This window comes from Natrix helvetica (genome assembly GCF_964273705.1).
Source record: "Natrix helvetica genome assembly, chromosome: 1".
NCBI classification, from domain to species: Eukaryota; Metazoa; Chordata; class Lepidosauria; order Squamata; family Natricidae; genus Natrix; species Natrix helvetica.
In genome coordinates, this window is record NC_138548.1 from 34989193 (window position 1) to 35003449 (window position 14257).

At 37.9% G+C, this 14257-nt stretch overlaps 1 protein-coding gene across 3 annotated transcripts in view; it reads left to right on the forward strand.

Moving 5' to 3' along the window:
* Window positions 1–4626, forward strand: part of BRF1 (BRF1 general transcription factor IIIB subunit) — a 247175-nt gene extending 242549 nt beyond the window's left edge. For all 3 annotated transcript variants that reach the window (XM_081934659.1, XM_081934660.1, XM_081934661.1), the window contains 2 exons: window positions 1894–2062; window positions 4295–4626. In XM_081934659.1, the coding sequence (XP_081790785.1) occupies window positions 1894–2062; window positions 4295–4332 (207 nt within the window). In that variant the 3' untranslated portion in view covers window positions 4333–4626. The remainder of the gene's footprint in view (window positions 1–1893; window positions 2063–4294) is intronic.
* The last annotated feature ends 9631 nt before the right edge of the window (window positions 4627–14257 follow it).

Genomic DNA, 14257 nt, shown 5'->3' on the forward strand with positions numbered 1-14257 from the left:
GGGTATGGGGTGCAAGGGTCTGCTTGCCAGCTTTAAGACTTGCGTGCTTCAAATGCCAGAGTTTCTGAGCCAACATTTTGGTTGCTAAGCAAGAGCGTTGTTAAATGAGTTTCGCCATATTTTACAAGTTGGCCACGCCTACCCAGTCACATGACTGCCAAACCACTCCCACTGGGTCACATGGCTGGCAAACCACTCCCACCTGGTCACATGGTCGGCAAGCCACTCCCACAAAGCAGGCCATTCCTACAGAAGGGGTTCTAAAAAATTTCAAAACCCACCTCTGTATTAAATGTACACAAAAGTTACAGAAATAGCCTTTGTCACGTTTTGATTTAAATTCTGTGGTTGAAACATGGAACTACTAGTAATCTAATAGTGATTGCATGTCACTATTTTGAACTGGTATCTCTCCCCTTCCTCAAAATGGCTCATTCCTCAGTGTGAGGATGGAAGACAAAAGTAATCTTTTTTATGCATACAACCTTTTGTTAAATTATAGACTACTTTTAAGTACTACTGTTGTACAGAACAATAAACAATAGCTATTTATTTCAAACCATAAGTAATATCTGTGTCTTGTTGAATATATATTTTTCCCTGCTATCAATGTGGAGCTGCAGTCTGTGGAGCTCCAGAAACCATACATGGTTTTGATTCTTGTGGAGGAAACTCACAGTTGATATCAGAACCTGCTTGTAAAATTTTCTTTTCATTTCTGCATCTAACAGGTTTTTTTTTTTTGTGGGAAAGTTTTAAGTTTTGCTCATTAGCCAGCATATAGAGAGATTCCCTGTTGGTAATAGAGATTATTTTGAACAATGTGATGTACCTCAGCAATGTTCTGTTGGTTTCCAAATTGCTAGCGTTGTATAATAATTTAATATAGACTGAGTTGCTTTGAACATAAAAAGACTATTTGTACAGTATGGTTTACCCTAGAGATATCAAGACAGATGCTGAACTACAATATTCATCATATGTGACTGTTGGGTGGAATTGAAGGCTAACACATTCTGCAATTTCTTTTAGAATAGAATAGAATAGAATAACAGAGTTGGAAGGGACCTTGGAGGTCTAGTCCAACTCCCTTCCTAGGCAGGAAACCCTACACCACTTCAGATATTAGTTGATGCTCTGTTTCATTAGTTGATTTTACATTAGTTGATGCTCTGTTTCATCAAGTGGTTTGCCAGTTGGTTTCAATTGCCATTCTAGTTGAAACATGGCTTTCCAAAATTCCAGGCAAAGTTCTTTTGTAGTCCTATTTTCTAAGATCTTTTGATATCAGGGATTGCACTTGAGATGTTTTGCATTCAAAGCATGCATTGTTCCATTGAAAAGAGGCCCTTCTAATTAAACAGTTTGATGCAAAATTGCATAATGAGTTATTGATTCTCTCTCTAATTACAGCTGAATACTATTTAATTCATTAGAAGTTTTGCATACCATTTTTAATGTTCTGCTTATATAAAGGAGATTTCTAGCATCAGATTGCTTTGGCTAAAGCTAAATTTTACAGAGGCTCACTTTCTTGCATGTTTAGTTATCTTCATACTATTGTAACCATGTTTTGAAATTTCAGAAAAACAAACAACAGTAATATTCCTCGAGAAACCTATAATAGCCTTGCTGCATTTGATGTCTCTCCAAATGAGTTGAATTACAATTTCCATCATCTTCCAGCCATATGGCTGGAGCTATTCTGACTGAGTAGAATGGAGTGTATTATCCTCTACATTTCTTTGGCACAAGCCTGGAGAAGACGGGGATATCACTTTCTTAGGTTGAAGCTTTGGTAGAATGACAATTAAAGTGAGCAAAACAAGTTCTTAGTTGGATTGTTAAGGGAAAGGGTGAAGATTTTTAAAAATAACTTTTCTTCCTTTACAGGCAGTCTTTCCAAGTACTCAGGCAGAAACTGAAAAGGTTGAAAAATCAGGAACTGTGCTGGTGGAAACTGGGCCAGTATCTTATAATCATGAGGAGGATGTGGAAGAGGAAGAAATTGAAGAGGAGGAGGATCATTGTGTGAGCGCCCTTAAACTAATGGGAGGAAATGGTAGGCTGTTTTATGTTCCTTAACACACACACACCCAAAAAAACCCAAATAGAGAGGATCCCCACTGCCCAAATAATCTATAATATGTCGCACATGAAAATATCTGTGTGGCTGCTTCTTCTCGGTCTCTCGCCAGCAAATTTAATAGAAAGATCCTGTGGGACAGTTCAGGTCAAATTTATTTATTTTAGTTACCGTATTTTTCGGAGTATAAGATGCACTGCAGTATAAGACGCACCAAAGTTTTGAAGAGGCAAATTAAAAAAAAAAGTTTTTCCACTCTGCAAACGTTCCAAAAAGGGCCCATTTTTCATGAAAACGGGCCTGTTTTTTTGTCAAAAATAAAAGGGCATTAGCAAGCTTATAGAGTGCTCCTGGGGGCTGGGGGGGGGGGCAAAATTGAGCAAAAAAACGTGCTGTATTTTGCTCATTTCTGCCCTCCCCAGCGCCAGGAGCACTCTGAAAGCCTCCTAAAAGCTAGGCACGGCCATTTTGGTGAAGGGGCGGGGTTTCAGGAGACAAAAAAATGCTGAATTCAGTGTATAAGACGCACCCAGTTTTTCAGCCTCTTTTTTGAGGGAGAAAGGTGCATCTTATACTCTGAAAAATACAGTATATTTATCATATTTAACAACTGGGATGACAATGGAAGGGAGGCAGGTTTTGCTGTATAGAACTTGCTTGACAGATGTATTGAAATGTAGAATATGAACCTTTGGTTTCTATTCTTAACTCTGTACTCCAAATGACTTTTAAAAGTTAATTAAGTGAACAAGCATATAGATTATCAATTAACATTTAATGCTTTTTCATAAATGGATTATAGCCTCTGGTTTTCAAGCATAAATAACAATCATAAAAGTTCTCCCCAAAGCCAGTAAATAATATTCAATAAGGAGAACTAAGGGTGTACCTCTACAATATGCTTGTGTATTAAAGCTCTCATTACAACATAAATACTGTATGTACATATAGCCAGTGCTTTGATGTGGAATATACTAATTGTGAGATCTGACAGTGTCATGGGGAGATGACTGGGTGGAGTGTTGATTATTTACTGTGTAAGTTTCTCAATACCTTTAATTTAGCAATGGATGCTGATTTCAACTTTTGTGCAGGAACTATAGAATAATCATACCACATTGGCTTGATTTGAGTGGAAAGAAAGTACATAAACTGTAGGGAACTTTTTTTTCCTGTGGCATGTGTAATTATAATTGCATTACCAAAACACTGTGCCCTATATTTGCATGTCTATATTTGCTGCAAGAAATAAGTTTGGTTTCAAGTCCCACAGCATGGCCAGTCACCCCAGTTCAGAGACCCTATCACCTTGCACTTTGCCAGCTCTGTAACTCCCAGCTGATCTCATATTTTTTCTCCCCATGCTGCTCCTTATGACGCAGCTACTGTGGTTGTAAGGGTGGGTACCAAGTACCCAAATTTTGATCAGATAATGGCAGAGGCATTGTAACCGCTGTAATTTTGGGAAGTAATTTTATATAGAAGGTCAATTTAATGTAATGGTTGAAGGCACTGGATAAGAAACTGGGGGACTGTGAGGTTTGCTTAAGGCACAAATCTTAACTGGATGATCTTGGCCAGTCACTCTCTCTGAGCCCTGGTAAGAAGGCAGTGGCAAGCTGCTTCTGAAAATCTGGCCAAGAAAACTGCCGGAAGTAATTCAGGCCATCACTAGAAGTAAACACTGACTTAAGCATTAAGAAAAAAAAGGTTACCATAAGGAAGAAATATTTTTGAACACAATAAAACTAAAATACAGCACCCAATCAGATGGGATGAAAATGAAAAAGAGGTTTCATAATAGCTTCTAAAGGAGGTAGGTAGGATTAGTTTTTGTAAGATTACATAGCTGGGTATAATAGAAAAATCTGTGAAGTAAATGACCAATATACTTAGGAATCAGTTAGCATAAATATTCCTAATAAAACCTGTTGTTAGAACCCTTTAAGATATTTGATACTTTACAAGTTATACTAATTTATTCACTTGGCGACTTAGGTGATCCACTTTTGAGCTTTGGTTCTTTTAAAGTGCTTTAGTTGACTACATTTCTATTTTATTTATTGGTAGGTTTTATACTTCCCTGCTTATTTGTTTTATTATGCTGGTAGGGACTATTTCTCTGTCCTGAGTGAACTGTCTAGCTTGAGGTAGACTATCTTGTGATGATGTTACTGAATCTAATAATTTTTCTTCCTTTGTTTTTAGATTATGGCTGTGATATGGAAGATGACGATGGGTATTAAACCTTTCTGTCTCCAAATGGAAATTGTGGGAGAAGCCACTAGTAGTAAAAACAACTCTTCCTGCCTCCGAAGCAAGGGTTCTGTTTGCTGTGGATTCCTCTCAGTTTCCCTTGATCAACAGGCAGGCACTGGAGCTTGACTTTAGAATACTTGAAATGTTTCTGATTTGGATCATGACATAAGAAAAAGATTAACTGAAGCATCAGTTCCAGAGATGAAAGAAGAGCCAAATGGCTACCCAAACTTTCTTTGGACTTACCATGTGCTGGATTCAATAATATATATATATATGTATGTATGTATGTATGTATGTATGTATGTATGTATGTATGTATGTATGTGTATATATATATATATATATATATATATATATATATATATATATATATATATATATATATATATATATATATATATATATATATATATATATATAATGTAAAAATATGTACAAAGAAGAAGAATTGTTACAGAATGCTAGACTTTGTGTGAACATATTTGAGACTTGAACTGTTTTTTAATTAAACATTTTTGAGTTGCACAGTTTACATTAATAGGATCTTCAAAGCAGAAGTCTGTTTCTGCTATAACATCCATATTTTCATGCTTCAGGAGTGGTGAATCATATCAAAAGGGGCAGACAGCTTTCTCTGGAAACAGGTTCAAATGTATTCTTTGTTTGTTTGTTAATATTATCCTAGGATCAGACCATTGCTTGCCTGTAATCTCTATGTCCGTATAAGACAGCAGTTATATTTCTTGTTTTTAATTCCTTACAAAAAGTTGCTGTATTAGAGCGGAGACCTCATGGGTGTTGCTGTTGTTCAAAGCTTCTTTGCAAGGTGAGTTTTTGGGTGTTCCAAAAAAATTAAGCTAGGTCTTCCTTTACACTCACTGCTACTATTAAAGATGGGGCAAGCAAAGGCTAGGCTGACGACAGAAGGAAGGAAACCTCAACAAATTAACATCTGACACTCTTTTTTTTCTGACTGAAAACCATTTCACAAGCTTTTGATGCCCCATCCCAGGTTTTATTTTTTTAATTTTTAAAAACAAGATGATATCTCAGGGCAATTTCTGTCCTCTTGGCAGAAGTGTCAGATTTCTCTCCAAGATAATGTCTTTGTTTTTGTTTTTTAAGCAAGTAGTTTGAACTATTTTTTTTCTCTTTGATGCAAAGTAATTTTATATTTTGTAATGATGTCATTACGGATGTATTTATAGCTCAATAGTGCAAGAGGCTCATCTATCACTATTTTTATCAGTTGATCAGCTGGTATAACTAGCACCCTGAGGAATATAAAACAGACTAGTAGTTTACCCACTTAAATTGTGTAAGACAGATTTTTCTTGATTCTCATCCTCCCTGAACTATAAATTAGCTCTGGTTCCTGTGACATTTTTGTACCACTACATTTATTTGTTATTAGAAGCAGAAGCATTAATGACACTTTTCATATTTTGTTGAACAAAGTAGCTTTATGGAAAATAGTTTTTCCTGTTTAAATGAAAGACACCCAATTTTCATGTTGATTTTTATATTAGCCAAACTACCTCTTTTTGCCAATGCTTAACTATACGAACTCAAAGTGGGATGGTGCTTTTATTTCATTCACTTGAAGAATGAAGTGGAAACCAATTTTTTCCCTTTGTTTCCAAGACCAGGATCTCAAATGACAAACTGTGTCTTAATTATACTGCTTCAGTTTGCAAATTGGAATTCCCATGAGGAAATGGCATTCCATGCAAATGATCCTTTCCAGATAGGCAACTTAGCATAGTAGAGAGAAATGCTGGCCTTTTTTTTTTACACAAAGAAGCTTTCAATCAATGAACACTTCACACTTAGACTGGCATACTTGGGTCAGGTACAGATTTATCACCTTATTAAATTAAACTCAAGGTGCTGGTTAAAAGGTTAGCAATATGTACAAGCAATATGTATAAGAAAAAAATGTGGTAGTCCAGTGAACTAACTGTGTGAGGAGCATTTATCTTGGCACTGAATTACTATATTAGTACTTGTAAAATAACAACTCTTTTTTCAATAATACTTTGTCCAGTTTTACTCTGAGAAAGATTGTTATGGTAACATAATTTATTCATTGCTAAAGGAACAAGCAAAACAAATGCTTTTTTGTAAGCACTGAATTAGGAGTTTGCCAACAATTAGCTTGAGCAGCTGCTGCTTTGCCTGATGGCAGGAGATGAGAAACCTGTATCCCTCCAGAAGTTGCTGAACTACAACTTTTGGTAGCCCCAGCCAGCATGGATCCAATGATGAGGGATGCTGGAGGCTGACACCATTTGGAGGACCACAGGTTTTGCATCTCTGCCTCATGAGTTCATTTCTTTCCAAAGAGATGTTCCAAAAAAGGTAATACCTCTGGTCACTGCATTTGGGAAAATGAAAGTCTCTCTATCAGTCTTCTTAGAATAGAAATTGCTATTGCTTCAAAGAAAGTATGTTGGCAGAGGAAGAAAAAAAAACTACACGCATATGAAATTCATAATTTTGGAATCAGATGTAACTTAATAATGTTTGTGTCCCAGATCAATTTCATAATAATCACATCAGACACCCAACTGTACCTATGTGGTTGGGTTCTCTATGCAGCCTAGCAAGTGTCTTTTTCTGGTGTAGTTCTTCATAGCACAGATTGACCCCATGGAGTTGGCTATGCATTGTAACCAGTTCAATTACAGATCTGAAGTACAAGTTACAAAACTGGAAGGAGTGGAGCCGGGACATCATGGATAAGCATGCAATAGACCCTTCATAATCAGAGTCTGAGAGGATCAGGGTTGGCCTTCACTGTAATCTCACTTAAGCATTTTTATTCTTGTTGGGTTGCAAAGTAAGCCACAAAAGAAGTAGAATTGGGAGTGAAATCATTCTTGTAGGGGCTTGTAATATTAAACTCTTTATCCTATTTAATTTTCTAATAAAAATGCTGTTTTAAGGAATGTTTATATATGATTGTTTGCAATTTGTTCTTGGAAGCCATATTTTCCTTTTGCATCACTGTTCTGTTAATTCTCTCTGTATTAACGTCCAAGCCTCTCATCCTCTTTTTTTTTTAAGATAAAAGAAATGAGAGAGCCAAGAATTGGTCTTAAATAGTTTTGCCCATTGCATACTAGCGTAATTGTTCAGCTGCATAATTTTCCTAAACTGAGCCAATCAATAATATTTATTCAGTCAATGACCAGCAAAAATTTAAAAGAACAAAAACAGTGAAGCAAATAAATACAATAAATATAGTAACAACTCACAGAATAAATCTATACAATTCTGACATGAGCATCCATTATCTCATGTTCTCACTCATCAGATTTAAATGTAATATACAGTACTTTTGTTGAAAAATGACAGAATAGGTAAAAAGTATGTAGTTGAGAGAAAAAGCATTTTTGTAACTTAATTATGTGTTTACTGCAAATGCAACCGTATTCTGAATTTCATACACTATCTGCTATTTGCCCACAAATAGCATTTTAATGTTGGGTCTAATAGAAGGAATAGTGTTGACTCTGTAAACCGCTTAGAGAGGGCTGTAAAAGCACTGTGAAGTGGTATATAAGTCTAGTGCTATTACTATTGTGAAGTCAAATATTTAAGTATTGGTATTTTAGCAGGCAAGGAACAAAGCTGAACCTTTTCTTTCTTGTGGAGAAAGTGATGCAAATCACTTATTTGAAGCTCTTATTTCCATTTGAGAGAGATCTTCACTGACACTTTTAGAACTTTTTTCCCCAGTGTAAATAGCAGCTCTGGAATAGCGGATTTTCATCAAGATTGTAGCAAGGAAAAAAGTTAGCCTTTCTTCCCCCTGCAATTTGAATCAGTTCTTTTTTAACTCCTTCCCGGGGGGTTAAAAGTAGATCCGAAGATCTACTACTTTGTATTTTTAAAAAGTAACCAAAATTTATTTAATCTCCTGTCTAATTTTGCATTGGATTCAGCTTTTTCTTTTTAATAAACTGGAGATAATGAAAAGGTCACATGAAGGCTGACAGTTCAACTCCCATTAGATCCATCCAGTCCAGTAATGGTATCCTATTTTCTTCACTACCGGTTCGGTAGTGAGAGTATGCGCAGAAAGTCCGTGATGACTTCTGGGTAGGTGGGCAGAGCCTCGCGCTGGCACCACTAGTGGTTCACCTGAATTGGTGCGAACTGGCAGAATACTACCTCTGATCCAATCATATAACGGAAGGTGTACTGTATACTGAAAATGGCTGCTTCATGTGGCCATGCTATCTGTGTGTGTACCTGTGTGTGCTGTTTTTGCTTCCAACTACACATTTGGGGAGCAGACCATGGTCTTGTCAGGGCAGAAAAATATTTGAATTTACCTTTACGTATTTAGGGCCTTTCCAAACTGCATTAAAGTTTATGATTCACTCAATTTTATAAGGTCTTTTTGTTTCCATAATTCATTTCTCTTTGATATAATTAAGCTCAGGGAATACACATGGATAAGCAGATGCCACTTTCTGATTCTGTGCTTGCTTAGGCAAAAAAACGACAACACGGAAAGGCAAGTGATACCATTAACCTTCATCTGCCACTGTAATATGCTGAAACATTTTGTGGAATTCCCTTGAAGTCATTTGGATTGTAGTCTCATTTCAGATGAAATGTAGGAGTCCAAGGACTGTTGGTTTTAAATTGTGAAATGTGTGTATCTTTCCTCCCTAGTACACATGTTTAAGGCATTCAATTAGGCAAAATATCCCAGCTGTTGAGTTGTGCTTCTGCACCCTGTAACCTTCTTCATTCTTTTGTCACTGAGCCTCCTTAATTCTTCTGTCATCTGGCAGCTCAGCCAATAGGCAGGTGGTCAGCCAGGTGTTTGCTGCATATGCCTGTTTGTAGCAAGCCCCCCTCCAGCATTTTGAGAACGATGACTCCCTGGAACCCCGACCTTCACATGAGTGGATGTCTGTACACAATCAGTTAAGATTGTGTGTCATGCGGGTTTCCCAGGCATTCCAGGAAAATGGAGATCTAGGGTTTAGCAAACAGCACAGAAAGGACAAATGTAGGTTATGGCTCAAACATCTGCAGGTATTTGGTATTTGAATCTATATATCAAACATTCACATTTGCTATCTTATCTCCATCCTATGTGATATTTTTCATGGAAGTTAGATTCCTCAGTACAGGAAGCTTTAAGAAGGAGCATACAGCATTGGTATGAGCCACGGTGGCACAGTAGGTAGAGTGCAGGACTGCAGGCTACATGTGCTGACACTGCTGCCTGCAATTTGGCAATTCAAATTTTACTAGGCTCAAGGTGGACTCAGTCTTCCATCCTTCTGAGGTAGATAAAATGAGGATCCAAATTCAGGAGTGGGATGCTAAAGGTTTTCCTGGGTTCGAGAGAACCCATAGTTAATGTTATGGCTGGTTTGGAGACCCTCCAAATCCCATCCCTGGTTGGCTCCACCTCCCCTCCCAGGAGTCTCCATGCGGCCCATTTTGGATGCGATGTAAGTGCAGGGCCTGCGCAGAGGCTTGGGGAGTGGGGAGAAAGAGGCCTCCCAGAAGTTCCAGAAGGCCAGAAATGCGCCTGTTTCCAGCCTCTCGAGGGACTCCGGAGTCTAGGGCAAGCAGTTTTCATCCTCACAGAGGCTCGAGGAAAGCCTCCAGAGCCCGGGGGAGGTGAAAATGCCCCTCCCCCTGCCGTGTTGTCAGAGGCCGACGAGGCCATGCCCACCATGGCTGCGCCCACCCGTTGCTGAAAGTTTTGCAGCCCATCCCTGCCCAAATTGTTGGGGTCAATATGCTGATTCTGTAAACCTCTTAGAGGGGGCTGTGAATTACTAAAGGGGTTTATAAGTCTAAGTGCTATTGCTATTCCTACTAGTTTTAACTATATTGTTTGCATTCTCTTTCGATTGTGTGGGAGTTCATCATTTCATGCTGTTTTATGAATTGCTCATTGAAAAATATATGTATTGTGGTTGCTGTCATTTACAAGGCCATTGTATTTCGTACACACATATTCCCAAAAATCAAAAAAGTTCTGCAGGCATCCTGGATGGTTCCTGTGACTTGCATCGTGAATCACACTCCTATTCTTTGTTTCACACACATGCATTATTTATAGATGTTTTAAGCCATATGTTACTACATGCTCTTGCAGATCTATCAATTTTTTTAAAAAAAGGCATTCATTTTGCTCTTCTTCAAAATAAGCAACGTTATACTGAGTGCAGAAAAGAAGTAAGAAATAAAAAAAATCAAGATGTACAATAAGCAAAATGAAACAGCTAAAAATAAGTTACAGTACATCAACACCATTAGTTTATCTATAAGCTATCTAGCTTTGAAAAGTATCCTTATTTCCATCACATCAATATACTATTTCATATAATTCCTTTTATCCTTTAAAATTTTCAGCTCTGTTTAAGAATCTCATAAACTTCAGTCAGCCCCAAATTCATCTTTTGATTATTTCTATATGACAAAATCACTTCCATGTACTTTTTTCATACTGATCACTCATATTAGGTATCCATTCATTTGTGATGTTCTTATTTTATAATGCCTAATTCCATTCCCACAGTATTTAGCTTCTGTGTTTCTCTTGATAGTCCCAACTCTCGCTTCCATATATAAAATAGACAGTCATGCTATTTTAGGAAAATCTTTGCACAAATTCATTTTTAGATCAATTGTGCCTATTGCTGGATTAGGAGACCACATTTACAATCATTCATGCCCTCTTTGGATTATTGCAACATGCTTTACATGGGGTTACCATTCAAGATCACTCAGAAATTAAAGATGGTCCAGAATGTGTATCAGTAGGCCCATGTAACTTCTCTACTACAAGAACTGCACTGGTTACTAGTGAGAATCCAGTTGCAATTCAAAGTGCTGATGGCCATGACACCATACCTGGATATCTGTGGGATTGTCTTGCCTTCAGTTACCTCTACCTCAGAGGTGGGATTCAGCCAGTTCGCACCACTTTGGGAGAACCAGTTGTTAAGAACTGGTTTCTGAGCAGTTTGGTGAACTGGATGTTGGAAGAAATTAGGGCAAAGAACCGGTTGTTAAATTATTTGAATCCTACCACTGTACTACCTCTCTTATAAGATCCAGTAAATCTGGTGTAGGTCCCATCAATTCAACAGTGCCACCTTAGAGGACTGAGGAAGCATTCTGTATCAATATTTTTTCTATGGAAAAGTCTTCCCCCTGATATTATTTTGGCTTGTCTTTAAGACATCTCTAAAGATCTGCTTTCTTCTCCAAGCCAGGATATTATATCAGCCTGTTAGGAATGTTAGTTCAGAGGTGGGATTAGGCCAGTTCTGACAGGTTCTGGAGAACCAATGGTGGAAATTTTGAGAATGGGGAGGGAATGGGGATTTTGCAGTATCCTTCCCTTGCCATTCCCACAAAGCCATGCCCACAGAACTGGTAGTAAAAAAAATTGAATCACACCACTGTGTTAGTTGTCTCCCTTACAGTATATTTTACTTACGGGTCATCACATATCCTTGTCTTTTTCTCTGCTCAATATTGAACCGTTCACTAAGCATTCCACTTATTCTCATGCATGCTTTATTTCCATCATGTATTGCTGTTCTTGCATTCAGTAACCAACCATACACTCTATTTACCAGTGGTGGGTTTCAAATTTTTTTAGAACCTCTTCTGTAGGTGTGGCCTGCTTTGTGGGAGTGGCTTGCCAGCCATGTGACTGGGTGGGCCTGGCCAACTTGTAAAATGTGAGACTCGCTTAACAACGTCTTGCTTAGCAACCAAAATGTTGGCTCAGAAACTCTGGCATTTGAAGCACGCAAGTCTTAAAGCTGTCAAGTTACAAGACCCTTGCACCCCTAACCCTTTAGAAAAAAACATCCAGGGGTGTGATTTGACAGCTTTAAGACTTTAAGGTTTAGATAGGACTGTTAGAGGCGGGCGGGGTGATTGGTGAGCCAGCCAATCAGTGAGCGGCGGGCGGGGCAAGTGTGCGGACGGGCGGGGGAGGGAGCTGGAACCGGTTCTAAACAGCATGGTAGATTTGTGGAACCTTTTCTATAGAAGAAGTTAGAACTGGCAGGAACAGACCCCTGTTATGTACACAAAACATTTTACAATTCAAATCCATTCACTTTCTCCCATGATCTTTCTGAATGAACAAACATACAATAAAACATTTCACGTTCAGATATTTCCAATTGATCTGAAGAAAAGCAAACATCTGGTGTGCATAAAATTACACTGCACTTTTACTCAAAGTTTACTCTATGCCACCTCTTACATCCTTTCAATAAGGGTTCTGCCAAACACGTTCCCAAGCACATTTAACAAACTCCCCCCTTGTAATTTTTGCATTCACTCTGCAACCATTTTCTTTGTATAGAAGAATAATAACAACATTCTTCCAACTTTTAATTCCATTCAATCTGCCAGAGACCCCTTATTAGTCCTCTTCATTTACTTCCAAATGGGTTTTTCCCCCACCAAAATTACATTTTCTTTGTATTACAATCTTAACCATTCCTTGCTCTTTTGTACTACATTCTTTGCATCATCTTTTTTAAAATCTTTCATCTTTTTTTAAAATCAAATATTCTCTTACATTCATTTCCCCCCAATCCACAGCTTCCTTCATTTTAGCAACCCACCAGGCTGCCTTTATTTACTGACTGTTGATGTAGCTGTTGATGCTGTTCTGTGGTGCTCTATAATTCTATATAACAGTGTTTCTCAACCTTGGTCTCTTGAAGATAGGTGGACTTTAATTCCCAGTGCTCCCCAGTCAGCATGGCTGGTTGGAGAATTCTAGAAGTTGAAGTCCACCTATCCAAAAGTGGCCAAAATTGAGAAACACTTATATAATGTTTCAAACAATCTTCCACATCCACTTTCCTTGTATATATTTTCTGTTCACACTATTGTCAATTATGTGCTAATACTTTTTTCATACACAATTGATATAGCCTCTTCTTGCAGTCATTCTACTTTCATTTATTTCACTTTTTTATTTTCTTTCCTGCCAATTTTCCCATAACATTTACAGTTAACTCCCCACCCACACCCTCATGGATTAGCCCACATCATCCTTGTACTCTTAATTATTTGATAATGTCACATTATCAAATAATGCAATAAGATTAGTCTGGCATGATCTGTTTTTGACTAATCTTATTGCATTATTTGATAATGTGACAAAATTAGTGGACCAGAGGAATGCCGTCGATATAGTTTACTTTGACTTCAGTAAGGCATTTGATAAGTTAGACCATAACCTACTACTAGATAAAGTAGAAGAATGTGGGTTGGACAGCATCACCACCAGATGGATTTGTAACTGGCTGACCAACCGCACTCAACGTGTAGTCCTCAATGGAACTGCATCTTCATGGAGGGAAGTATGCAGTGGAGTACCCCAAGGCTCTGTTTTGGGCCCAGTACTCTTCAACATCTTCATCAATGATTTGGATGAGGGAATAAATGGGGAACTCATCAAATTTGCAGATAACACCAAGCCAGCAGGAATAGTCAACACTCCAGAAGATAGGCTAAAGATACAGAAGGATCTTGACAAACTTGAACATTGGGCACTATCTAATAAAATGAAATTCAATGGTGAAAAGAGTAAGGTTCTACATTTAGGCAAGAAAAACGAAATGCACAGGTACAGTATAGGTGGTACCTTGCTCAATAGTAGTAACTGTGAGAGGGATCTTGGAGTCCTAGTGGACAATCATTTAAATATGAGCCAGCAGTGTGCAGCAGCTGCCAAAAAAGCCAACACAGTTCTAGGCCGCATAAACAAAGGGATAGAATCAAGATCACGTGAAGTGTTCATACCACTTTATAATGCCTTGGTAAGGCCACACTTGGAATACTGCATTCAGTTCTGGTTGCCACGATGTAGAAAAGATGTGGAGA